We start from the raw sequence: 26357 nt of genomic DNA, 5'->3' as shown, positions 1-26357 counted from the left end.
CCGAGTGTGTTTTCGCTCAAGCATTACGTCATTCAGCAACGCCAGCCGGGCGGACCGACAGGCCAGCCCAGCTGCTCTGCCCCCTCCAGTGCTCACCCCCTCTACATCGTGGGGTGCTCTGTGCCGCCCAGCCCTCCTCCACCTTTTGCAAGGACGCAAGTGAACAGAAAATCAAGAACCATCATAGTCCACCAAGTGGCTCCTGCACGGTGTGTTACCCCCCTGCATCTCTTTGACATGTCTCAGAGCCGGGTGTGGAGGGCAAAACGCTCCGTAATTTCCACCTCCTGGATTTCCTGCGGCTGTAGCCATCAGCACTTTCCCTAAAATAAAGTGGGAGCTGAGATAAGCCAGACAGCCGGGCTCCGGAGGGACTGTCCTGAGCATGGATTTAGCTCACACTTCTTTAAGTGGGCGTCCAGGTTTGGGACTTCGCACCTCTCGCAGGCGGAGAGGAACTGGGTGGATTTGCTGATAATTTGCTGCCAATTTCCGCAGCCGTGGAAGGAGCGGGGAATGGGGTGGGGGGGCCCTCTCACAGGGAGCCCAGCAGGAAGGGGGTGCAGACAGGGTGTTTCCTCGCACGTGCTTTCTCTCCCTGGGCAGAGGATTGGGGGGGGTCACAGGGAGCAGGGTACGGGGGGACGAGCGGTGTTTCGGCTCCTGGCAGAGAGAGGAGGCCCCTGGCTCAGTCCTGCGGCGGTTGTGCCCAGCGCCCGAGCGTGGCCACGGCTGCGGGCTGTGGGGAGAGGGGGATTTGAGCTCTTGGCTCTCCATTCCCCCTGTTTAATCCGCTGCCCGCCCCGGCTGCCCCCCGACACTTGTCCAGAGACACCCCATGGGAAGGGGGAGGGGGTGGCCAGGGACAGGCAGGGCCTGGGTTTGCGCCAGCACCTGGTTTTGCACTGGGAGGGGATGGGGGGGCTGGAGCCCGCGTGGCCCCGGATGAACCGGGGCTGCAAAGAGGGGAGCGGGGCAGCTCCGCTGCAAGGCGCCCCCTGCCCTCCCCGGCACCGGGCTCTGGAGGTGGCTGGGGGACGCGGTGGCCATCACTAGCCACGGCCGGCCCGGCTGGGCGCTGCGTGTCCCCAGGACACCCCGGGGCCGGGCAGGGGGCTCCGCTCCTGGGTCCAGGCAGGACATTTTTCTGCAAACCGCCCGGTTTCACCCTCCGGCCGCCGGCCGGACACCCCGCGCCCGCCACCTAACGGCCACCGCCGGTGGGGCCCGACCGGGAGCGGGGCCCCCCCGCACCCCGCGGCACCCGGGAGCGGCTCCTCGTTTAACACCCCGCTTGCACCCCCGGACACCCCTTTGCCCGGCCGGTCCCCACCTGCCCCCCATCTCCCCTTCTGCCCGCTGCCACCCGGGATGTGCCACCCCCCCGCTTCCACCCGGGGCACCCAACCCCCGGTGCCACCCGGGGACGCGGTGGCCCATCAGGGTGGGCGCAGCCCCTCCCCTGACACCCGCCCCCCCCCCCGTCCCCTTGGCAGGTCCCCCCCTTTCAGCTTTTTTGGCAGAGGCGCGCCCGGATTGGAGAGAGCGGCGAGGGAGAGGAATTTTTTTTATTATTTTTTTTTTAAAAAGAAAGGGGAAAAGGAAAAAAAACCACCACACCAAAAAAACCGAACAAGCCAGCCCAATCGGCTGGAGAGGCTTGCGTGTGTTTGCCCTTTCCTCATGACGTAGTGTCCTGTGCCTCTCTCCCCCCTTCTCCCTCTCCTTTTCCCCTCCCTCCTTCCAACCCCCCCTCCCCTTCCCCTCGCATCCTTGGAAGCAACAATTAAGCAGCTCTGGGATAAAACACACTGCCTGCGGGAGCACGGGGGCATTGCTTCAAGAGATGGCAAAGCAGGCAGCTGCACCCCTCCTTCCCGGAGTCCTCCTCCTCTTCTCCATCCTCCCGGCTTCTCACCAAGGAGGTAAGGAAAGAAAAGGCTCCTTCCTCTTAGCCCCGGCCAACGCTTTTCCTCGGCTCTGCAGGGACCCTCCACTGGCACTGGGGCTCTGCTCGCTGTCCCCCCCTCAGCCCCCCGGGCAGCCCCACGCCTGCCCCAGCTGCGTGTCCCCAAGCAGGGACAGGCAGCCTCCCTGCCCTGCCTTGGGGACATCCCCGGGGGTGGGAGGGCAGCGCCCTGGGTGCCACTTCCCAGAGGGCTCTTTGCCCCCCAGCCCGGTGGGTGGCATGTGCCATGCCCGGCTGGGGCGGGGTGTCACCAAGGATGGTGACACAGGGCAGCCCGGGAGTGGCACCGCCGCCGTGTGAAGCACTTGTCGGGGTGGGAGGCTTTGAGCGAGGTGCTGCATCCTGGCAAGGGGCTTGGGGACACGAGGGGCTTGGGGACACAGGAGGCTTGGGGACACGCAGGCAGGGTGCAGGGCAGGGGCAGCCGGGGGTGGCTGCCAAGCTCCCGTGAGGGTTACAGGTGCGAGGGGCTGAGGGAGCTGGGACCTGTCCCCCCTCCCGGTGCGATGGCGGTGTGAGCTGGAGGGACAGTGGGGGGCTGCATGTGCATCCCGCAGTTGATGTGTGCGAGCTGCTGCGCAGTGTGTGGCCGCGACAGAGCACGCTGGGCTCCTGCAGCTGTAGAGCAGTTCAACCCACCCGAATCACAGGTTCTGGGTGCCTGGGGTGGCCCCCACACCGTCCTCCTCGCACTGGTGTCACCAGCGTCGGGTCCATCCACCAGCTCATGTCAGGGGTGATGGCTCACTGGCCGGGCAGCGGCCCGGGCTGGGTGACACTCCAGCACACGCACACACACACGTGCAGCAAACCCGCTGCCAGGGCGGGAGGCGAAGGCAGCGCAGTGGCGAGCGTCCCACGGCACAGCGTGACCGAGCCACAGCCGCCAGCGCAGCAGGTGCCTGCCCGCAGCACGGCTCGCGTCTCGTGGTCAGGCCATGAGCACGCACGGAGGTGGGGAGAACAGCTCTGAGCACAGATTTATGGCCCGCTGCGGTGGCCAAACTGGGCAAAGGTTTGCGAGGTGGGGACAGCTCGGTCAGGGATGGGACAGCCACCTCCGCAGAGCCTGGCGGTGGGCACCCCGTGCCATGGAGAGCATGCAATGAGGCTTCTTGGCCAGGGAGGACCAAGGGCCAGAGGGGAAAGGGCAGGGTCCCTTGGGCAGGGGAGGGCAGTGCCAGGGCTGTGAGTGGCACCAGGCAACTGCAGGCTGGGCACCCCCTTGCCCAGGGCAGAGCCCTCGGGGCTCGGCAGCCAGCAGCTCCATCTGCCCGTGCCCTGCAGCTCCCTGCCCTGCCCCGCTGGGGTGGGCTCCTGGGACCCCGAGCTTGGGCTGGTTGGAGCCTGGCTGTGCAGGCAGCGTGACCCCAGAGTGGTGCCAAGCCAGGCAGCTGCCTGTAAAGCTGAGCCTCTGTCAGTGCCTGGTCCTGAGCTACAGCTCAGGTCAAGGTGCTTGATGGGATGCAGCTCGTCCTGGGCACTCCCCATCTCTGGCAGGGATGCTCTGTGCTGACTTGCTGAACCACAGTGACTTTGCTCCCCAGCTAGGACAGTCTCAGGAGGACTTTGGCCTCTGGGTGAGATCCTGCAGTAAATTTTGAGCAGTTTGGGGCTGTTGGCCCCGCTCCAGTCCCCGGCTCAGTCTCCAGCAGTGTTTGCTGTTTTGGGAAGTGGCTCACAGAGAAGGTGTCCCTGGCCCTGGAGATACTCCCTGTGCTGATGAGGACACTGGAGTACACTTTCCCCTGGAGGAGCAAACAGTGTCTCTGCAGCCTGGTGTGCTGCCTGGCACCGGGCAGGCTCAGCCATGCTCCGCCAGCCCTCGGGGACTGAGCTGGGACAGAGGCAGCTGTGAGGGGGATGCCAGGGTGCTGCGGGGTGCACCCAACCTGGAGCAGGCTCAGGGCAGCATCCTCCAGCACCCACTTCCAGTCCAGCTCCAAACCAGCCTGGCAGGAAATGGACCCTTGAGAGATCCCAGGGTTGAGGGGTAAAAGGGGCAGCCCCTTGCACACACAGTCTGTCCCCTCAGAGCGGTGCCAAGGGGCTGAGCCCTGGGCTTGCAGCAGCCAGTGGTACTCGGGAAGCTCACAGCAGCGGGTTAGGATCAGTCCCTGCTGCTCTGCCCCCCCCCGGGGGAGCAGAGTTGTACTGGGCACTGTGGGGATGTGCACAGCCGGATCCAGGCTGCTGCATGGGGAAGCTGATGTTTCCCTAAAAGGTGCAAAGTGCAGCGTGTCCCAGCATTTGGAGTGGGGCATCTGTCCCTCAGTGCTTCCCTCCATCCCTCAGTGTTTCCAGAGCTGGAGCACAGGGGAACCCCTGGCACTGACACCCCCAGAGGGGGACCAGAGGGATCCCGGGGGGACCTCAGCCCTGCAGGCTCTGGGCAGCTTGGGTGGATGCAGAGGCTGGCACAGGGTGTGCTGGCATCCCAGCCTGGGTACTGTGGAGACCCTCCAAGGACACCCAGAGTCCCCAGGGTGCCCCAGGGACAGTAGTCCCAGTTGTGGAGCTGGGATGGCATCTCCCCTTCCCAGCCGGGCACCTCCCTGAGGAACCGGCCTGCTGGGGCTGCTCCCTCTGCAAACAACTTGCAGGGTGCAGCTTGTCTGCCAGCGCTCCGAGATGAAAGCTGAAGCCTCGTGGGGGCTGGAGAGGAGCCAGGCTCTCAACAGCAAGCCCCCCTGCTCCCTCCCAAGCTGCTACCAGCGTGCTCAGGCTGGGATGCAACACAGCTTCGAAGTTGCTTGGAGACTGCATGTTTCCAAAACCGATTCTTCCAAGAAAAAGAAAACAGCGGCGTGAGGGAAGAGGGGAAATATCTGCGGTGGTTATGTGCTGAGCCTCCTCCGGGAGCCATCGCCCACGGGTGCAGGGAGGGCGGCGAGGGACGAGGTTTGGCTGCTCGGCGAGGGTGTGAGCTCGTGTCCTGCAGTGGGCTGTCCAGGCTGGTGTCAGTCTGAAAAGCTATTGAATAGAGAAAACATCTGTATTTCTGGCTTGTAAAGAAAGCTGCAAGCAGTGGTGCAGGTAGAAATGGTGCAGATGAAAGAAACAGTGGTCAGTCTGAAACAGCAGAGGTAATGGAATAGTGCAGATATTGCAAAGAGTGGCCTGAGGTACAGAGCTATGGAAAAAAAAGTCCAGGTTCCACACCAGATCCTGAGCACCTCCAGGGTCAAACCCTACCACAGCTGGGGCTGCACGTGTGGGTGCAAATTCTCCTGCCCCTGGCTTGAGAAGACATGCCCAGGGTGGGTGCTGGGGGCCAGCCCCACGTTCTGCAGGCTTGCAGCCAGCCCCGGCCAGGGAGACAAGCTGGGAGAGAGCAGAAACCAGCCCAGAGTCCTGCCAGGCTCAGGCCAGGGGCAGAGCAGCACAGGGCTCCTTCAGTGCTGGGAGGCTGGTGACTCAGTTTCCCCTTCCGCGATGTGCCAGGGGAATGTGGGATGGAGAGGCCAAAGGGGGGTCTGGACAGACCCTGAGCTGGGGTGTGGGCTCCTGCCGCAGAGGCTGGGGAAGGATGGGGCCGGGGAAGGACAGAGACCAGCCAGAGAGCGATTGCCGTAAGCCAGTGCAGCCTCGGGGAGCCCACGGTGTAGCCGGTGCCAAGCGTGTGCGCTGCTGTCATCACCCGGGCCAGAGTGGTGCTGCTGCTGCTGGGACTGGTGATGCTGGGTTGAACTGGGCTGCTTGAGGCTGGTCCTCAGCTGGAGAGCTGAGCAGGTCAGAGACCCCTGTGCCCCCTGGCAGTGCCCGCACCGGGGAGCAGACCCTGAGCTGGGCTATGGTCACTGCCTCCCACCGGGAAGCGCACGGCTCTGCCAGCACCAAGGCAGCTTGTAGAAGAGCTTCGAGTGCAGAGCTGGCTGTGTTTGGTGGCAGAGCTGGTCCGAGAGAGCAGCAAAGGGGGAACAGCCTCCTGAGATGCTCCTGAGAAAAAGCCTTGGCTCCCCAGAGCCATATGGCATCCCCACCCCGGCCATCCTGCTGCCCCCCAGCCATCCAGGCTCCTGCCTGGGCATGGAGATGGTTGATGAACTGGCACACCCCCTGTAATCTTCTAAAAAGCTCAGACCTGCCAGGAGGCACCAGGATGAGACAACACCTTGCCTCTGGGATGGTGCCTGGGGGATGCCTGAGGAGGGGGCAGCGACAGTGACACCATGGTGGGACGCCCTGCCAGCGTCCGCAGCACCCAGGAAGGTTACAATGATGGCTGTGGGCCGTGTCACCTGGACCTTGCTAGGGTCCCCACGCACCCTGGGAAGGCTGTGAGCCCTCCTGCCTTGGCCCACCTTCACCAGGGGTCTGTGCCGGGCAGCGCTGGCACAGGGGCACAGAGGGGTGGGGAAGCTCAGCCCAGATCCCCAGATTGTCCAGCATCACCCCGGCACCAGGGACCTTGCCTAGCCACAGGGAGCTGAGACTGGGGGGCACCCCGGGGGCTGAGCACAGCAGGGACTCTCCTGCTTGGTGGGGGACAATTGCTGGTACCAGGCGTGGGGGTCCTGGGGTGGATTCTGGCCATCCCTCTGGCTCTCGCCACCAGTGGGGTGGGATGTCCCCTCCCAGCAGGGTGGGTGGGGGAGGACAGGCACTGTGTGGGTGCTCGGAGTTTGTTTGGAAACATGCAAGAAGTTGAGATTTGTTTTCCCAAGCTCGGGGGGGGTGTGGGTGGGGGAATGTGCCGGGAAAATGAGCCGCTCCGTAAACCCCTGGCCGACAGCCGGGCCAGGCTGTGCTGTGCCAGAGGGGTGAGCCGGCCGGCCGGAGCAATGTCCGAGCGCGTGTGCCCTCCGCTCCAAGGGATGTCAGCTGCCCCAGGGCCAGATTTGGCCCTCTGTCCCCTGCAAGGCCCTGGGAGGTGGCTTGGGGGGGCACAGGGATCTTTGGGGCTGTGTGACAGGTCCTGGCACAGCGTGTGCATCCCGATGGGTTTGTGGGTGTGTGTCCTGCCGGTGTGTGTCCCCCTGACACCCCTCTTGCGTGAGTGTGTGTGTGTCCTGACACGTGTGGGTGCATCCTGGCGCCGGGTCTCTGTGGCTGGGCTGGGGGTCCCTCCCAGGTGCTCTGGGTGGTGGGGGACATATGTGAGCAGGGCCCAGGGGTCACCCTCGTCACGTCATGTTGCACCACATCTGAGATGGTGAAGAGATGTGCCCCCCCCCCCCGTGGTGTGCCAGCTCTGCCACCTGCCTGCGCTGGCTGCCTGCCCAGCCCCCAGACACTGCCCAGCCTGCGGTGGTGTTGCCAGGGCTGTGACACTGCATACACCCAGTTCCTGGGGGTGCTGGGTCCCTCCAACCCTGGCTGGGGTGCTGGGGAGGCCACTACAGCCTCGGAGCAGGACAGCAGGTCCAGTGGTCCCAGCCATGGCACTGCAGGGTCTCCAGTGCCCATCCACCCTGAGCTCCATCCCCGCTGCCCAGGGCAGGCAGGAGAGCTGGGTGCAGCTTTCCACAGGGGTGCTGGCCAAGGCGATTTGCCTCTGGCAACCCCCAAATCCTCCTGTCAGCCTCACTGCAAGCCCTGTCAGCCAACCTGCAAATCCCACTGCAGACCCCCACGGTAAGAACCCTCCCCAGTGCCAGAAACACGCTCCAGCCAGCAGCAGAGCATCCCTCTGCATTGCAATCTTCTTGTGCTGCCAACCCACCTGCAAGCCTCCACCTCCTGCACCACCCCGAGGGAGCAGGGAGGACCACCCAGGGGATGGTTGCCTGGTGGTCTGCAGGACATAGACCTTTGCCATGGTCCAAACCAGCCAAAAACGTTGCTCTGGTGCCTGAGGATGACCCCTGAGCACGATCTCCAGGCACCCTGGAAAGCAGTGGGACCTGGGGGCTTATCTCAGCTTCACAGAAATGGGCAGAGGGATGCAGGTGGTTTCAGTGGGTCTCAGCACAGTCCCCCCAGTCCGACACCCCAGTCCTGCTGGCCTGAGCTGACTACTCCTGCTGGCAGCTCAGCAGGAAGGGCAAGGCAGGGCAGGCAGCATGGGCATGGGGCAGGCCAGCCCAGCATGATCAGGGACCAGGGTGGGCTGTGGGGATGAACTGGGACAGTCTTGCCCCTTCATGTATGACCACGAGTAGATCAGTCCCTCCAGAGCCACGTGAAGCTGGAGGTGATGGAGACGGCACTGGCTGTGTTACAGGGCAGGTTTTGGGAAGCAGGGCTGGACACCAGCCAGCCCTGCTCCGTACCAGCCCCATGTCCCTCCCTCCCATGCACGACAAAGTCCTGCTGACCCCTCCACCAAGATGCCCTCCCCAGCTTCTGTCTGGGGCACCTCCTGTCACCACTGTCACCCTGGGGAAGCTGAGGTGTGAAAGGAAAGGCAGGGACCTGCCCTTGAGCCCTCGCCCCGGAACTCTGCATCCCACCCCCTCCACAGAGAGCAGCTCCCCATCACAGAAGGTGCCCCCCTCCCCTCCCCACAGGATACACTTGGATCCCTGGGTGGGATTTCAATGACGGTCTCTTCTCTTGCAGGGGTCCCTGGTGCTATTCCAGGAGGGGGGGTCCCAGGAGGAGGCTTTTTCCCAGGTAAGGGGGTCCAGGCAGTGTTGGCGGGGAGCATCACCTTGTTTGCAGGGATGGGGCAGGTGCCTGTGGGATCCCCAGGTGCCTCTGAGCCAGCACAGAGGTCCGGGGACCTGCCATCTGGGGTCAGGGGACATGGGTACACTGTGACAGCTCAGCCCTGGGTGGCAGCCTCAGTGCCAGCCCCATGGCATGGGGACAGGACTGGGTGGCACTAGCCCAGGGCTGGCACCTAAACCCTGGCCTGGCCACAAGAGGTGCTCAGAGGTCACAGCCTGTCCCCAGCATCTCAGCCAAAATCTTGGGGACATCCCAGGGGAGATGCCCCATCTCCTTACACCCTTGTGACCCTCTCTGTCCCCCCATGGACCCTGTCATGGGTGGGTGGGTGGTGGGTGCTCACAGGGATGGGTGCTAAGACTGTGCCATTGCTTACAGGTGCTGGGGTTGGAGGTTTGGGAGCAGGTGAGTGCTGGGACCCCTTTGCCCAGGGTGTGCCGCGATGGGGAGGGGGGCAGTGCGCCCAGCAGAGCTGCCTGGTGTCAGGCAGAGGGTCTGCCATGGGGCTGGCCCAGTCCCACACAGTGTCCCCCCTTGGGGGATGCTCAGGATGGCTCTGACCCCTCTCCACACACTCTACCCTAGGACTCGGGGCTGGAGGAAAACCTCTTAAACCAGGTAAGAAGCCTTTCCTTGGCTGTCTCACCACCTCCAGCCATGCCAGTGGCCAGGATATTGCCCAACGCCTGTTGCCCTCATGTTTCTTCCATGTGGCCAAGGGGACCCCCCCACTGTGGGCACCCCCATGGCCAAGGCACGCAGCAGCCGGCGCTTTCTGCCCTGCCCTGCCACACTAACCCTTGCCAAGCCCCCACAGCTGCAGAGAGCCTTCCTCCCTCGGCCCCTGCTTTGGCACACTGCCCACTCGCCTCCAGCCCCCACGGACCACCCTTTTGGGGTGCTTGCTGCCTGCAAACCTGTGCCAGAGCTCCTCGGGAAGATGCAAAGTCGAGTAACGCTCGCTCAGCCCTGCTGGGAGCTGGTGTCTGGGGGAAGCTGGCAGCACCTCCGCCTGCCTGCGTTCGTGGCTGAGCAGCTTCTGCTGGGGCTCCTGCAGCCCACGCTGGGGCTTGTCTGGCCTAGAAATGAGGGGGCAAGAGGGGACATCACCAGGAGAGAGATGAGATGCTGGCAGGAGGATGCACAGCCCGAGGGCACCAAACCTGGGGGGTGGTAGGGCACGTCTGGGAGCTGCTGGGACAGAGGGACAGAATGTGCAGGGGGCAAATCTGGTGCTAACAGAGATGCCCCGTGCCCGTCAAGGCCCAGGGAGAGATGCTCTTTTAGGCAGAGATCTGGGTCTCGCCTCCCTGCCTGCCCCAGGAGTACCCGCTGTGCCTCAGGGCAGGGGCACACTGCACCCCCCGGCCCCCCGAGCCAGCCCGTCTGCGCAGCGGGAGCGCCAGCCCGAGGCGGGGGCCGGCAACCTCCGTTTACTCAGATTTCAACTCGTGGAAAGAAAAACAAGGCCCTTTATTTCGGTGTAATTAAAACCAAACGCGGCGCGGCCGCGAAGCCCCAGCCGGAGCGGTGTCCGCACCCTGAGCCAAAGGCAGTGGAATTTGCGCCTGGAGGGAGCGAGGGCTGATTAGCCCCAGATGTTGGAAGGCAGCGCTGGCCGGAGCCGGAGGGACTCATTCCTCAGCCATAAACATTTCGGCTCTGTCCCCTCGTGGCCTGGCAGGGTGGGGGGTGGGCAAGGCAGAAAGGGATGGGATGGGGGATCCGGGTGCTGACAGGCACATTTGTCACCTGTCCCTGTGCCCGTCCCTGGGGCACGCTCCTGTCCCACGTGGATAGGACAGGCAGAACACTCTTGGTCCTCTGGCCCTGGCCATCCCCCCCACACACACACCTCACCCCACTTCTCTTTCCAGGGGTCGGAGGCCTCGGGGGACTCGGCCCACTTGGTCTGCAGCCAGGTGAGCACAGACCACTGGCCACCCCTGCTCCGGGTGTTCCAGGACAATTGTCCCCAGAGACCCACTTAGCAAGTGGCTTGTCCCCACGGGGTGCTCTCCGTAGCCTGGTGGGTCCCGTCTGGGCTGGGCACCCTTGCAACACCTGAGGGACCAGCAGCCACCAACAGGCAGCCCTGTGGTCTCCCAACATCACGGCATCAACTGGGTGACCCCAAGCAGTGACAGGCGAGGAGGGACCTGGGGTCCCCACGGGGGTCTGCAGCAGAGGGACAGTGCCCGCCCGGGGCCGCGGGGGCCCCAGTGTGTGCAGCAAGCCGGTGACACCTGGGTGGTGGTGGCACAGCTAGTGACGGGGTGGGGGGGTGTAGATGGGAGCAGGTGTGGGGGGGGATGCAGGGAGCAGCCAACGCAGGACAGGGCAGTGCCCGCTAACCACCGCCTTGCCCAGCCTAACGCCAGCCCCCAGCACTGCCGTGCAGCCCCCCCCAGCCCCCCACCCCCTTCGCCCACCGTGGCCGGCGTGAGGGCAGGACACCTTCTTGCTGGCTGCTTTTTGGGGATGCTCATGCTGATTATTCTCCTCCCTGCAGGTGCTGGAGGTCTCTTTCCCGGAGGTGTCTACCCCGGGGGTGTCTTCCCAGGTGCTGCCTCTGCCGCTGCGCTCAAGGCTGCTGCAAAAGCTGGTGAGTGCTGGGGGTGTCTGGTACGATGCTGGGTCAGGCAACAAGGTTGGGCAAGACAACGCTGGGGCTCGAGCAGCGCTCGGGGACTCCTGGGAGCCTGGGTTAGGTGAGATTTCCTGTGGAGCTGGGGATGCTGCTCTCGCGAGGATTTCCACCAATTTGGAGGGACCCTGGCATGTCTTGGTGTGCCGGGAAAGGGGCATTGGCCAAACCTAAACCCCCAGCAGCAGAGAGCACTGGGCTGCCTGGTCTCTGTGCCCAGGTCTGCAGGACCCATCCCTGGTACTGACTCAGGGTGTCCCCTTTGCCTCTCCAAGAGCCATCCTGAGCTTGTCCCTTCTTTTGGCACCGCTCCAGCCACCCGTAGCCCAGCAGTGGCATCTCACACTGGTACTCCTCTTCCCAATGCCCCTAGGTGCTGGCATTGGTGGCGTGGGTGGAGTTGGTGGTCCTGGTGGCCTCGGGGTCTCTGCAGGTAGGAAATACCCTTCGTCCCCAGCATAGATAAGCCGGGGGCAGACCCGTCCCCATGCCTGCCAGGGTGGGCAGGAGCTGGTGCCTGGGGCTCAGGGGTCTCTGCTGCCTGCAGGTGGAGTGGTACCGGGCGGGGTGCAGCCCGGGGTTGGCGCGGCGGGGAAACCCCCCAAAGTACCAGGTAGGTGCACGGCCCCAAAGCCGTGGGCCGGGGCGGGGAAGGGCTCCGTCTGGGTGCTCATCCCTGCCTTTCTCTTGCCTGGTAGGCGCTGGAATTCCTGGAGCTTTCCCGGGCGGTGTGCTCCCTGGTGCAGGTGAGCTGAGGGTCCGTCGTCGTGTCCCGCCCCCCCCCGCCCCCGGCAGCATCTCAACCTCCAGAGGTTTCCCCCCTCTTCCAGCATCTCCCTGACCTCTGAGAATGTCCCCACACGGTGCCAGCACCCTGGTTTGAGTGGAGAGCCTTGTGGCCAGCTGCACCCTGGGCACTATAACACCTCTGCTGCCTTCCCTGCCCATGCAGGCAGAGCACCCTGCCCTGCAGGAGGCTGCCCGCTTGCCTAAATAACTCCCTGCCTGCCCCATCCCTGCTGCCTGCAGTTTCCAAACCCTTTCACTGGGGCCGTAGTGACATTTCCACCATGCCAAAGGCGGGGGGACCCAGCGTCTCCAGGGGTCTTGTGCCAAGCTCTGCGGGAGCAGGCGGCATCAGCACCGGGAGAGGAGCTGGCACGGAGCAGGCAGGGCCGGCTGGCCCAGCCAAAGGCAGCGTGGGAAGGAGGGAGAGGAGGTGGCAGGCCTGGGGGGGGGGTGGGGGGGGTGAGGAATTCCTCACTGCAAAGTAATTTGGGGAAGGAAAACTTGTGAAAACAAGATGTTTCGACATTGTCAGAAGGAGAAGTGTGTTGCTGGTCAGGAATGTCTTTTCCATGTCAGAAAATGCGTGAGTTATAATGAAAGACATTTGTAAAAGGGGAAAGAACCAAGCAAACCAAAAAAAAAAAACAACAACAAACCAAACCCCAAACCAAAAACCCAGCCCAAACGACTGCAAGGTCAAAGTGCTGCCTGTTGCCCCTGGAGGATCGGAGCTCAGTGAGCAGGACCCCCCTCCCGCTCCCCAAAGCCCCCCAGCTTGCACAAAATCACTGCACATGAGCAGGGTGGAGAGCAAGGCCTGGGCCTGGCTATACCATGGCATGGGCTGGGGCTTTGCTGTCACGAGTGGGACCCTCTCATGGTGCCATGTACTCTGCAGGCACCACAGGCTCCTGCATGGGCAGCCCACTCCCTTACATCACCACCACCACCCCCCACTCCCAAAAGCACAGGCAGCCTCAGAGCTGGAGCAGACCCTTCCCTGGCAGCTCTGCCCAGGGGATGCGGGGAGGTTGGAACAGGAGGGTCCCAGAAAGCCCCCAGGGGATGAGGTTACCCTGTCCCTGGGTACAAGGGCTAGTGCTGACCTAGAGATGGGTGACAGGGAGCTCGGAGCTGGGTACCAGCAATGCTACAATGCCCCACCGTGCTCACCCAGCCCCTCCGGTCTCTGCCGCAGGTGTCCGCTTCCCTGGTGTAGGGGTGCTGCCCGGGGTACCCACTGGTGCTGGAGTCAAGCCTAAAGGTCCAGGTAGGTCCCCTCCATCCCCTGGGGACACCACAGTGGAGGGCAGGTCCGGGGCTGGTTCAGGCTCTGCCCTCATCCCCATCTGCTGGGGCTGGCTTCAGCCCATCCTTTGGGGCTGCAGCCTCACAGGGCACATGGGCAAGCGAAGCCAACCTCCAACTCAGCCCACACAGACTAGTTTGGACCCTGAGGACCAGCCTTGAGGTTCACATGGGTGCCTTTGTGTTTCTGCCTAGGAGCAGGAGCCTTCGCAGGAATCCCTGGTGAGTGTCTTGTCTCTCTCGCCCATCCTTCTCTTCCTTCCCAAGCCTGTTCATCACAGTCATGGCCTCCACACACCAGAAGATGCCTCAGGGCTTTCAAAACCACCTGCTCTTCTCTCCCGGGGTAGCCTGGGGCGCTCCCCTCCCGAAAGGACTGGTGGCAGCCTAGGCGCGGGCTCCAGGTGAGAGTCTGCTGTTGGCTTTGCAGGACTGGGAGGTTTTGGAGGTCAGCAGCCCGGTGTCCCTCTGGGGTATCCCATCAAAGCTCCTAAGCTCCCAGGTAAGCTGACACAGCCAACGGGACTGGGGGTGAAGGACCCCCAGCAGTGTCAGGAGAAGGACCCGCCGCTCCCCAGGGCTGAGCCGTGGTAGCCCCAGGTCCCTTGGACCTGGCAGCACCAGTGCTGGCTCTGGGACATCAGGACAGAGCAAGGGGTTCTGGGCAGGTGAATCCAGCAGCAGCCCTGCGTATCGCAGCCCCCTGGGCAGCTGGCTGGACGCTGCTGCTAGTCTTGTCCCCAGCCCATGAGGATGATGCCGTGCCTCTCTCCAGCTGTTGTAAGGTAGGAAAGAGCATGTTCTGGGGACTTGCTTTGGGCCAGGCCACTCCAGGTCATCCCTGCCAGCTCCTCCTGGCATGAGACACAGCCCTTTCAGGGACTGTCTGCTTTCTGTGGCTCCTGGGGTTGTGCCAGGCATCACTGGGCATTCACCTGGGCCAAATGTCCCGGCTCAAGGAGCTCTAGCCAAGGCCACCAACACCAGGCAGGCAGTGGGGATGGAGCTCCCGGCAGGTCTCCCTCCCCATTGCCATCCCAGATGAGGCTCAGCCCGGCCCAGGGAAGCCTGGGGCTCAGCACACCTTTCCCAGGCTGGGCTGCTCCGGGGACCTCTATCTCCCGGCCCTGTGCTGGGTGCCAGCTCTGTCTGTCCACAGCTGGCTGTGCCCACACAGGGACAGCGGCAGGATGGGCAGTGCCAGGCAGCCAGTACTGTGTCCCGTGTCCTCCAGGGGCCATGCTGCCAGCTTACTGGCCCCAAGAGCATCCCAGAGTAGGAGGGCAGCCAGATCTAAGCAGGGACCTGCATCCCTGGGGTACTGGGGAGCAAGTAGAGTCACAGGCATTTTCCCACTCGCTGAAACAAGTTGCTACAGGCAGGAAAGTCTTGGCGGGGGGAGCCCACCCCCAGGCAGCAGGTCCCACCCCGGCACGAGTGCCAGCGCCGGCAGCTCTGCCAGCTCTCCCCCGCCAGGGCCCGTCGCCGCAAACGGCGGCAGAAATACTTGGCCCGCTCCAGCTTCCTCTCGCGGAGGCAGAGTTACGCTCGTTAGGGTGACTTGGCCCCGCTGCCATTGGATACTGTCTGGCCTCCCGGCCGCAGCCCAGCCCCAGGCCGCCTTTCATGGGGTGCCCGGTGTGGAGAGAAAACCACCGGCACATGGCGCAGCCGTGCCTGGCTCCTTCCTGCGGCAGCCCTGCCAGTGGCCCACAGCCCGGACAGGACGCTGCTGACGGCTGACCCACTTTATGGGGAGCCTTCGTTAAATAAATCAGGGCAGGACACCCATCCCCTTGGCCAGAGACGCCCGTCTGTGCATCTCGGCTCTTGAGGGGACCAGAAGCACAGTGGTGGTGTCCCCAGCTGTGGTTTCAGCTGCTGGGTCCTGCCTGGCACCCCAGTCCTTCCTGGGACACAGGGGGATGCCAGTTTGTCACCTCTGAGGGCTTGGTGCTGGCAGCAGGGGGACACACTGGGCTGGCTGTCGAGCCTCTTGCTTTGATGCTGCGGGTGGACCTGGGGCTTCCACATGTCCCTGGGTCCCCTGCACCTTGTCCCAGCTGTGGTAGATTGGGGTCAAGAGGGAGTGAGGGAATAGTGGGGAAAATAATATTTTCAGTAGAAAGTCGCCTTTTTGGATGATTTGCTCCAAATGCCCTAGCCAGCTCCTGCTCTGTGCTGTCCCTGCTCAGGAGGTGGCCCCGGGGTCACCTCACTTGCTCAAGGCTCAACCTGAAGCTGTGGCTAAAATGAGGGTCCTACCCAATGCTGTAGAGATGGGGACTGCTCCCCAGTGCCCGGCCGTGCTGGGGTGGCATTGGTCTGTGCAAAGCCCTTTCCCTGCCAGCCAGAGCGCCTGCCAGCCCTGAGCTCCCCTGGCAGTGCTTGTGGCATCCCCAGGCTGGTGCAGGATGGGTGCGCAAAGCCCCAGGGTGGGGGCTGCTCTCACATCTGGCTGGGGTTGGTGGGGAGTTGGGCTTGGAGCCAGCAAAACCTTCAGAGACCCAAGGGCTTGCGTGCTTGACCCTTGGAGTCACCTCCATGTGTGTCACCCAGTGCCAGACCCTTCCACAGCTTTGGGGTGAGCAAGGTGCTGATGAGGTGCCCTGGGATGGACAGTGGCGGTCCCCAAGGTGGGGGACACCCAGCACAGCTCATGGCCACCACAGCCTGGAAAGCCTCTGCCTTCCAGCAGCACAGCGCTGGTCTGGGACACGATGGGACATCCTGGCAGCGTGGAGGGAAATCTGGTTCCCACATGCTGGCAGGCGGGAGGGGATGGTGTCCCGTGCTCAAGGAGGTGCTTTGCCATGAGCAATCCCATCCTGGCTTCAGGCAGCCATGTCCCTGCCCTGCCCGCAACCCGCTCTGGCAGGAGGGCTTGGTGTGTGAGAAACCCTCATTCTACATGCTGCTTGAGGTGTCCCCATCGAGGATGTGGCAGCCCATCACCCCTCCTCAGGCTGCTGCCAGCAGTGATAGGAGCTCGGTCCTGCTGGCTCCCAAGTGCACGGTCCCCACCGAGTCACGGGCATCCCTGTGCCGTCCAGAGCGGTGGGATCCTGCTCTTTCACAAGAAGACATTTCCCTGGCTGCGACGTTCCCACTCGTAATCCCTCCCCATCCCTTCATGCCGCCCTTCTAACGAGGTCATGTTCCTGTGGAGGCTCCCAAGCCCTGATTCCAATTAAAATCTTGCATTTGGAGCTGGCCGTGGTGCAGCCAGCTGGGTACATTTCTTGCCGCAGGGCTCCCGGGGGACCCCCCACTGAAGTGGGGTTATGAGAGACTCCTGCAAAACTGGCTTTGGGCACCACAGCCTTCGACATGGGGCTGAGTGAGTGGCTCATTTTGAAGCTGCTGCTCCCAAGGTGATGGAGAAGAGCATCTCCCGGGCCGGCTCCATCACAGGGAGTTGTATGCTGGAGGATTTACTATCCCGATGGAAGGACCCCCGAGGGCTGGTGCCACGCAGCCAGCTGGTAGAGAGGGGCTACACCGCGGGGCAGAAGGGGCACAGCCACCGGCAGCCAGGTGCTAACCCGCCACCTTCTCTCCTCTCCAGGTGGCTATGGATTGCCCTACAGCACTGGTAAGCTGCCCTACGGTGAGTGCTCGTAGCCCTCGCTCCGCGGTCGTAGCTCCTCACAGCTCCACCGGCTGCTGCCGTGGCCTCATGGCCACCGACCCTCGGGGCTGTGTGAGGGGCGTCCTGCTCCCAGGGCGAGGTGCTCCCTCGAGGGACCTGTGCCTTGTCCTACTGTGACACCTGCTGACTTGGCTGGGAGAAACCCAGCTCTCCTGGCATCCCGCAGCGGGGCTGGGAGCCGTTGATCCGCAGGCGTGCCGCGGCACCGGTAGCGGTCGGTTGGCTGGCTCTCTGCTAGGACACATCCTGAGCCGCAGCCAGCTCCAGGCAGGGATAGTTGAACTGGCACTTCAACTGGGGGGCAGCTGGCTCTTGGGATCCCCCCCACATCCCACGATGCCAGTGGGGGGAGATCCTTTGGGCTGAGGGAGCTGCTCCATCTGCCTCTTCCCCCTTCCTAGGCCCAGTGCCTGACAAGGTTTTGCCTTTCTGTTTGTAATTGCAGGCTTTGGGCCCGGCGGGATAGGAGCCGGCATCGGGGCAGGAAAGGCAGGGTACCCCACCGGGACAGGTACGCTCCCTTCCCAGGCAGCCCCAGGATGGGGGACTGGCACGGGCATGGCAGGGGTACCTGCACCCCGGTCACCTTGCCGGTTCTCGGATGGGATGTTGGGCACTGCCTGGCTGTCTGGTGGCCTCAGGGTGGCAGTGTCACCCCAAGGACATCCTGGAGAGGTGCATCACCTCCCAAAGGAGAAGGGGGCAGATGCTGGCAGGAGGGGCTGGTCCCCAGGGTCCCTGCGGGATGGGGGAGCTGAGGTGGGAATGGCCTTGGGATCTCAGTGGCTGCCCATGTCCTTCCCCAGGGGTTGGAGCACAGGCGGCGGCAGCGAAAGCAGCAGCAAAATATGGTGAGTCACCCGCCATGGGCACATCCATCACCCACCTCCTCAGTGGGGCAATTGCTCCCTCCCTCCAAGGCCAGGGGGATGCTGTTTGTGCCCCTGCATCACTGAGCTGACGATCCCCTTCTCCCCTGCGGCAGGAGCTGGTGTCCTGCCCGGGGCTGGCGTCGTCCCAGGCGTTGGCGGAGTGGTACCAGGTGTCGGCGTTGTCCCAGGAGCCGGAGGTGAGGCGATGGAGGGGCGAGGCCCTGGGGCTCAGGGAGGTCGCCTCCCCCTGTCCCGCACCCCTGACTCTCTCCCTTACCCTGGCAGTTGGAGGGCCGGCAGCGGCAGCGGCAGCAGCGAAGGCAGCGGCAAAGGCAGGAGCTTTCGGTGAGTTAGTGCCCTGCTGCTTGGACAGATCCGGCAGCTGCCTGTGGGGCCGGGTTCACTCTCGGGGCGCAGAAGAGCCATGCACTGGTGCCAGGCTTCACCGCCTGCTCCACCGCCCCCTGCCCCATCTCCTGGGGTGCTCTCCCAGCCCCGGGCCCCTGCCTCGGTTCCAGCTGCTGCCTGCTGGGGCTTAGGGCAAGGGGAAGCCACTCTGCTGAGTCAGCAGCTTTGCAAGGTGTGAACCCCCCAGCCCCCAGGGGTGCAGAGGGGCTTTACCTCCTTAGGGGCAGCTTCCAGCAGCCTGCTGGGAAGCTGGGCTTGGGTGTAGCAAAGCCTGGTTTGCAGAACGGAGGTTTTTTGGTGGTGGCTGGGGGACTGGCTGGCCACCTCGCAGTGCAGCAGCCCCACACAGGGCAGTACATCCCCATCATGCGTGGTTTCTCCGCAGGAGATGTGGTTTTGCTGGGCCGGGCTCCGGTGGGGTGGCTGAGGAGACGGTGTCTGTAATGAGCCGTCATTCATTAGTGGGGTGGTGCGCTTGGTGATGCCGATGTCACCTTTGCTGCTCCCCTTGTTGGCTGTTTTGTGGGAGAAGAGCAAGTAGCAAACAGCTGCTCATTGGAGCTTTCAGAGGAAACAGGTCAGCCCTGGGAGGAAATGGGATTTGCAACCATAGCCCTGAGGGACCTTGAGGGTCCCCAAGCTCCTGGGTGGCCGGGTGGGCTCCAGACCCCTGGGTTGGGTGTAGGGAGCTGAGAATCCCAATCCTGAGTGTGTCCCAGGTCCCCTGAGTGTCTGGTTTGGGAGGTGTGGAGAGCCCACCTCAAAGCCAGGTGCCCCAGAGCCTCCGGTGACACCAGGGGAGACCATGTCCCCCGCAGTGACATGGAGTGTTTGGTCTGACTGCTCTGCTTTCCTCCAGGTCCAGGGGTGCTGCCTGGGGTTGGAGGTGTTCCAGGCCTCGTGCCCGGCGTTGGCGGTGTCCCCGGCTTGGTGCCCGGTGTTGGAGGTGTTCCCGGGGTGGCAGGTGACTGTTCTCAGGAGCCCTGTCCCCAGTGCTCAGCTCTGTGAGGGGTGTGAGTGCTGGTGGCTGAGGGTCCCTCTCTCCCTTGTCCCTAGGAGTCGGTGCACCAGCAGCAGCAGCAGCAGCAAAGGCAGCTAAATATGGTACGTCTGTGCAGTGTGAGGAACTCCCCAGCAGCTCCCTGGGGAGCCCTGCTGACCCTCACCACCCCTGGCACTTGGGGTGCCCCCAGGCAGGCAGTTCTCTCCCAGGGATCACTCCCGATGGCTCCTTACGGGGAAGGGATGTGCCCAGCCTGGCTCCCAGCTGCTGCGTCCAGGCTTGGCTTCATCCCCAGGGCAGGACCTTCTCTCCCTCTGCGGTTTCTGCAGACTTCATGGAGGTGAACAGATGAGACCAAGCTCATGTCTTTGGACCTCATATGAATTCTTGGGTTTTCTATCAAATCTGTTTTCTCTAACAGCAGACCTGATCAAGGGTCTGGTGCCTGCAGGCTCAACCTCGCTGCCTGGGTGGGCAGAGATCCCTGGCAGAGGGGCCCCTGCCTAGGGTCACTGCCTTCCAAAAGCCTGGTGGGACCCAGCAAGTACATCTGACTTGGTCTAGCAGGACCCAGGTGTCCAGCAGGCATAACCACCCCAAGGGAGCTCGAGTGAAGAGGAGCCCAGAGGGGCTGAGGGACATGGCCACGCAGCAGGGAAGCTGGGAGTCCGGGAGCAGAGAGCAGGCAGAAGTGACCCCGAGACTCCATGCAGGGCTGGGGGATACCTGTGCTGCTGCAAAAGACAGTGTCAGAGGGTACATGGCCAGGTCCCAGGACCTTCTGCATTATCACTGCAAAGTGCTGGGAGTCCCCTGGGAGCAGCCACGCTCGATGGCAGCTTTCCTTTGAGGGCTAAACTGTTGCTGGACACTTTTTCCATTTTCATCTGCATCATGTAGTAAAAACTCCCACCACGTGCCCAGGGGAGGGTGGGATTTAGGGAGAAGCTTGGCAGTGACAAGTTAATGGGTGTGTGCTCTGCTGGGGTGCCAGGCATCTGCCAAACAGGGGGCCATGAGGACAACTCTGGCACTCAGCCCTTCCAGAAGTGACCTGATGCTTGTCCACGTGGCACTAAAGAGTGTCAGCAGGTCAAGGCTGTCACTGCCCTGGGCTGCTTCCCAGTCTGGCCAGTGCCCAGAGAACCCAGCCCTTCTAGGCAGCTACTAGCGACCACCAGCTACTTCTCCTCCATGGCCTGTTTGGCTGCAAGGCTTGCTGTCCCCGTGATGAGGACCATCTGGAGCCCTCTGTGATGACAAGGATCATCATGGTCCCCTGCGCTGGTGACTTCCCAGCCTCTCTTTTACAACAGCAGATTCACCATCCTCACGGGGGCCTCTTGGGAGACATGGGACCAGTCCCTTGCACCACTGTGTGTCTCTCCTGGGACAAGGCAATGGGATGCTCTCCTCACTGTGGCACAACAGGAGCAGACCTATGACGAGATCCTACCTTTCAACTGTTGCTGCAATGAGGTGTAACTTCTCCCCTCTTCTTGCCTGCAGGAGCTGGTGTCGGTGTTCCCGGCATTGGCGGTGTTCCTGGTGTTCCTGGCGTCCCTGGTGTTCCTGGTGTTCCTGGTGTTCCTGGTGTCCCTGGTGTTCCTGGCGTCCCTGGTGTTGCTGGTGTCCCTGGTGTGCCCGGTGTGCCCGGTGTGGCCGGAGTTCCTGGTGTGGTGCCCGGTGTCGGAGGTGAGCAGATGGACTGGCATGAGCCAATGGGTGGTGATGGCCTCCCTGGTCCCCTGACTCTCTCCCTTCTGTCCCTGCAGTGGGTGGCCCAGGAGCTGCGGCGGCTGCAGCGAAGGCTGCAGCAAAAGCTGCAGCGTATGGTAAGTCACCATCCTCCTTCCCCAGGGAGGGAGGAGGGATGCTGGCAAATGGGCACCCCTGGCGCTGTGGGTGGTGGGGAGGTCAGCAGGACCCTGTCTACAGCGCCGGCCTGCTGGGCCACATCCCTGAACCCCTCTGCAGGAGCAGGGCGCGTGCCCGGTGTCGGCGTGCCCGGAGTCGGTGTGCCCGGTGTCGGCGTGCCTGGTGTTGGTGTTCCCGGTGTTGGCGTTCCCGGTGTCGGTGTGCCCGGTGTCGGCGTGCCTGGAGTTGGTGTGCCCGGTGTTGGCGTGCCCGGTCTGGTGCCCGGTGGGGTCGCAGGCATACCAGGTGAGATGGTGTCTAAGGGATGCTCGGGCTGTCCCCAGCGGTGCTGGCTGAGGGGTGCTGGTGTGGCCACCATGGCCCATCGCTGCCCCTCATGCTCCCCCTCTCCCCCAGGAGTCGGAGTTCCAGGAGCCGCCGCTGCTGCCAAAGCAGCCGCCAAAGCAGCCAAATTCGGTAAGCTGCGATCTCTCTGGGGTTATCCCCCCTGTCCTGTCTCCTGCCACTTCCCCACCCTAAGCTGCTCCCTTCTTCGGGGCTGAGGCCTGGCACTGCACAGCGTCCCGGTGGGTCGGGTGAGGGATGACCTCTCTGCAGGGCTGTGTGTGGGATGAGGTCCTGGCTGTGTCACAGGCTGCTCTCCAGACAGTTGGTCTGCATGGAGGGTCCTAGGTTCACCATCCATACACCTTCTCATCCATCTCATCCCTTCTACCAACCCATCCACATCCACCAGCCAACCAGCCACCTCAGTATCTATCTGCCCACTCGTCTGTCCATCCATCCGCACCTCCATCCATTCATCCATCTCACCATCCATGCATCCATGCATCCATGCATCCATCTGTCCATCCATCCATCCATCCATCCATCCATCCGTCCATCCATCCATCCGTCCATCCATCCATCCATCCATCTCCATCCCTCCCTCCCCCCACCCACCCAGCCATCCTGCACCCATCCGCCTGCCCCACCCTGCCATGCCTTTTCAGCTGTCTTCCTCCACCACCTCTGTTCCTGAGCTGAAGTTCCAATCCTTTCCTGTCTCCTTGCAGGAGCAGGTGGCCTGGCTCCTGGTGTAGGTGGCCTGGCTCCTGGTGTAGGTGGTCTAGCTCCCGGTGTGGGTGGCCTTGCTCCTGGCGTAGGTGGCCTGGCTCCTGGAGTGGGTGGCCTGGCCCCTGGCATTGGAGGTGTCCCAGGTGAGGAGGAGGAAGCGGGGTGGAAGTGGCAGCCTGGCTGGTGCAGGGGCAGGCCTGGGGCAGGCCAGACCTGAGGAGAACCTTGGTGGTCTCTATCAATTCATGGCCATCCCTTGGGGGATGCAGATAAGATGTGAGGGAAGGACTCTGCCCCCCAGGGACACTGACCCCCATCTTGATGTCTCCACTCAGGTGTCGGAGGTCCAGCTGCAGCAGCAAAAGCAGCAGCGAAGGCAGCCAAATTCGGTGAGTTGGCTGGAGAAGCCCATTGCTTGTGGCTGAGCCCACGGCCAGCATCCCTGTGCACCCAGTGGGCAGCTGGGGTGTCCCCATGAGCCCTGGTGTGGCACAGACTGGGCCAGGGGGAGCTGGGGGGCTTCAGGGGTGGGCACCCCATGACGGGCACATCATCCTACGGAGTATGGGGATCACACGGAGATCACCCCCACGCTGCCTCACCCCCTCTCTCCGCAGGTGCTGGGGTCGGGGTGCCAGGTGGGGTCCCTGGCGTTGCCGGAGTGCCAGGAGTGACACCCGGTGTCGGCGGCGTGCCTGGGTTGGTGCCGGGTGTGGGGGTACCCGGTACTGGCATCCTCCCCGGTGCAGGTACATGCTGCTTCACACCCCGCTTGGGGACGTGCTTGGGGACAGCAGTGGCCAGGGATGCTAAAGCAACCGAGCCACGTGGAGGGGTGGCAAGGGGGGCTGCAGGTGGGATGGGGAATGGTGGCATGGGGGAGAGATGCAGGGGTGACTGTCCTAACTGTGGTGTCCTCATTCACTTTGCAGGCATCCCCCAAGTAGGGGTGCAGCCTGGTGCTAAACCTCCCAAATTCGGTACGTATCCCTGCCACCCTGCCCTAGGTCCACCTTGGACCATCACTGGGCACCCCCCCTGTGTGGCTGTCGGTGTGCTGGCCTTGCTTCACATCCCCTGTGCCCCAGCATAGGGTGGTCCAGGCATAGGAGGTGGTGTGCTGTCACCCATGGGTGTGAAGAGCCACCTGCGCCTCCTCCCTGGAACTCGGGGACATTTTTCTCCTGCTCTGCATTGCCTGCAGCAGTGCATCATGCTGGGGGTGAGCCCCCTCTGGGTCTTCTTGCTCTGGGTGCTATGAGACGGGTGCTGTGGACACCCAGGATGGGTGGCAGGGGCCACCCCACAGGGTCAAATACTGGCTGGGGGGTATCAGGCTGTGGGGGGACAGGGATTAACGGTCTCTCTCTGGCAGGCGTTCCTGGAGCTGGAGTCCCAGGGGTTGGCGGCATCCCAGGTGGGTGCTGGCAGGAGCTGAGCCCAGGCAGATCCTGCCAGGCAGGGGGATGCTCCCCAAGGGCATGGGGGGAGCAGGGCTGCCTGAGGGAGGATGGGCACACATGGGGCTGGGTGAGGAGCAGATCAGATGCTGCCCGTCCCCACTGGTGCTCACCCGGGACCCCCATCATAGGTGGCCTTGGAGTCGGCGGCCTTGGACTCGGTGGTCTTGGAGTTGGTGGGCTCGGTGCTGGTGAGTGATGCTGGCCCCTGGCATCGGGGCTGCGCAGGGCCGGGGTGCAGGGAGCAGAGTGGCAGTGGTGTGCTGGCAGAGTGCCGACAAGGAGAGGGCTTGTATGGGATGCAGGGTCACTTTTGTCCCCTCCCGGTCCCACGGCGTGGTCCCACCCCACACTGTCTCTGTGCCCTGTGTCCCATCTTGTGTCTGCCACCTGCCCTGCTCCGGGGTGTGATCGGAAAGGAATGCCATCGCCGAGCAGGTACCGAGGGCCATAGCGCCTGCGCTGCCTGTGCCGTGGGGACAGTGGACGGTACTGTACCATGTCCCCAACATGCAGAGATGCAGGTCCCTGCCTGGGGACCCTCTGGGCTGAGTGCAGGGTCTGGCTGCAGCCCTGGGGGCAGCAACCCCCAGTGGGGGCTACACTGACGCCCCTCTCTGACACAGGGATCTTATACCCAGGAGCTGTTGGGAAACCTCCCAAGCCAGGTAAGGAACAGGGGCTGCTCCAGCCAGGGGGCATGGAGGGGTGACCCCCATCCCTGTCCCCATCCCTGTCCCCACACTCCCCGCCCTCCCCAGGGCTCTCCCATCCCACAGGTTTTGGTGTTGGGGGGCTGCAGCCAGGTGAATGCTGCCGTTTGGGGCTGGGGTGGGACTGTGTCCCCTAGCATGCCACGCTTGCCTGGCTTGCTGTCCCCACCCTGCTGCCATCCCCCAATGGGCATGCCACTACCTGGGAGAGCACCTCAAATCCAGGCGGGTGACATGGTGGCAACAGGGGGGTTTGCAGCAGTTCCTGTCCCTGCAGTGAGCAAGGGTCCCCAGTCAGGGTGTCCCCAGCCAGGCAGGGTTGGGGTGGCACTGCTGTCACAGGCTGTCACCGGCTCTTGCTTTTTCCTCAGGGGCTGGAGTTCCTGGCTTTGGTGTGTCACCGATATTTCCAGGTACCATCCGCAGCTCCGCACCTTGGCACGCACCCGGGGCACCTCTCGGTGCCTGCCCGGCTCATGGGGACACGCACAGCCCACGGGGACATGGCCACGGCCCGGGGACGGACCCAGGGGGCTGGGCTGAGCTGGGGGGTGCTCGGCTGGGGGGGCAGACCAGAGCAGTGCGGGTGCCCGGTGGGTGCTGAGGGCTTCACTCTCCTTTCAGGTGGGGTCGCCGGCCAGCTGGGATTTGGTGGTGAGTGTCCATCCCCCAAGCAGGGCATTTATTCTTTGGGGGGGGTGGCATATCCCCCCCTGCAGCCAGCAGCCAAGCGGGGTGGGGGTCCCACTCACCCTGCTCTGTCTCTCCCCCGCAGGGAAGCCCCCCAAGACCTTCGGAGGAGCCCTCGGTGCCCTGGGCTTTAGAGGTGAGCGCTGCTGCCGGGTGACCCCCCGTCTCGCCGGGGCCGGCTCCTGCACCCCCTGCCCCTCTCCCCGCCACCCCCCGAGGGGCTCTGGGGGTGCAGGTGGGGCTCACCCTGTGCATCCCCCCCTCCCAGGCGGCGTGGGCTGCGCACAAGGGAAGTACTGCGGGAGGAAGCGGAAGTAACCGCCACCGTCACCGATGACCTCATGAACTTTGGTGCTACTGCATGGTCCAGAATGTAAATCCCAAGCAAAGCTGAGACACCCCCCCCTCCCCGAAACCCCGGACACCCCCCCTCCACCATGCCGGGGCCATCCCCGGCCCCACATTCCCAGGAGGGGCCCCGCGCCTCCGGCAGCGCCTGTCCCCCCACCAGCCCTCTCCGTCCCGGCAGGGAGCGCGGAATAAACTGCGGGGAGCAGCCGTCCCCCTTGGTGCTATCGCTCCCTGCGGGATTTAGGGGGGGGTCTTGGGGTGTCACCCCCCCCCAAGTCCCAGAGCTGACCCCGTGGCGGGGAGGGGGCGGCAGGATGAGGGGCACCTCACATTGGAGGGAGGGAAGGGGGTCCCGACAACGGGGGCCTGCATGGGGAGGGATGTCCCCGTCGGCCCGGGGGCCCCCCCCGGTCCCCGTGCTCCCCTCGGCCGGGGGGGGGCCGCGGGCAGGAGGGGCTCGGTCCCTTCATGTTACTCACTTTGCTATAACTGGGTGGGACGCCCCATACAGAGGGACTCGCTTCCGACAGACTAATAAAGGACAAGTTTTTAAAGGACTCCGGCTCCATCCCATGTCCGTGTCGTGTGTCCCCCCCCCTTGCCCCGTGGTGGTGGCAGTGACGGGTGGCCCAGCCCAGCAGGGTGGCACTGCCCCGTGTCCTGTGCCGTGGGGACGTGCTGGGTCCTTGGTGCGGGGGTGCCGTGTGCCCCCCGCTGCGTGGTCACAGCCCTGGGACACAGCGGGTGGGCGAGGGGACGGTCCGGGGCCCTCGGGGGTGGCCATGCCCTGTCCCACAGTGACAGCCCCAGGGGTGACGGGGACATCCATGTTCTGTCCCAATGTGACAGCCTGGGGGAGGACTGGGATGTCCATGTTCCACGGTGACAATCCCGGGACCCAGGGGGGAGTCTGTGCCCTGTCCCATGGTGACAACTTGAGGGGTGA

The 26357-nt window shown here is 63.7% G+C and overlaps 1 protein-coding gene across 13 annotated transcripts; it reads left to right on the top strand.

The window, feature by feature from the left end:
• The first annotated feature begins 1713 nt into the window (after nucleotides 1-1713).
• ELN (elastin) lies at nucleotides 1714-25960 on the top strand. 13 transcript variants are annotated; one of them, XM_074922986.1, is made up of 34 exons: nucleotides 1714-1925; nucleotides 8474-8527; nucleotides 8963-8989; nucleotides 9170-9202; nucleotides 10462-10506; nucleotides 11097-11189; nucleotides 11605-11664; nucleotides 11779-11844; nucleotides 11930-11977; nucleotides 13219-13290; nucleotides 13524-13550; nucleotides 13759-13830; nucleotides 16897-16938; nucleotides 17426-17491; nucleotides 17787-17831; nucleotides 17966-18049; nucleotides 18138-18197; nucleotides 19120-19224; nucleotides 19317-19364; nucleotides 20773-20958; nucleotides 21039-21098; nucleotides 21241-21426; nucleotides 21538-21597; nucleotides 22197-22340; nucleotides 22533-22586; nucleotides 22815-22946; nucleotides 23130-23177; nucleotides 23573-23614; nucleotides 23789-23848; nucleotides 24299-24325; nucleotides 24742-24783; nucleotides 24995-25024; nucleotides 25146-25196; nucleotides 25329-25960. In XM_074922986.1, exons 1-34 carry the CDS (start codon nucleotides 1847-1849, stop codon nucleotides 25376-25378), a joined length of 2298 nt encoding a protein of 765 aa, XP_074779087.1. In that variant the 5' UTR covers nucleotides 1714-1846; the 3' UTR covers nucleotides 25379-25960. The 13 variants fall into 13 exon arrangements, with proteins under 13 accessions (XP_074779087.1, XP_074779086.1, XP_074779088.1 ...); XM_074922985.1 differs by having other exon boundaries at nucleotides 24284-24325; XM_074922987.1 differs by lacking the exon at nucleotides 9170-9202 and having other exon boundaries at nucleotides 24284-24325.
• Nucleotides 25961-26357: the final 397 nt, after the last annotated feature.

Source organism: Athene noctua, chromosome 19, assembly GCF_965140245.1.
Source record: "Athene noctua chromosome 19, bAthNoc1.hap1.1, whole genome shotgun sequence".
NCBI classification, from domain to species: Eukaryota; Metazoa; Chordata; class Aves; order Strigiformes; family Strigidae; genus Athene; species Athene noctua.
This window is presented reverse-complemented; position numbering and strand designations above follow the sequence as displayed.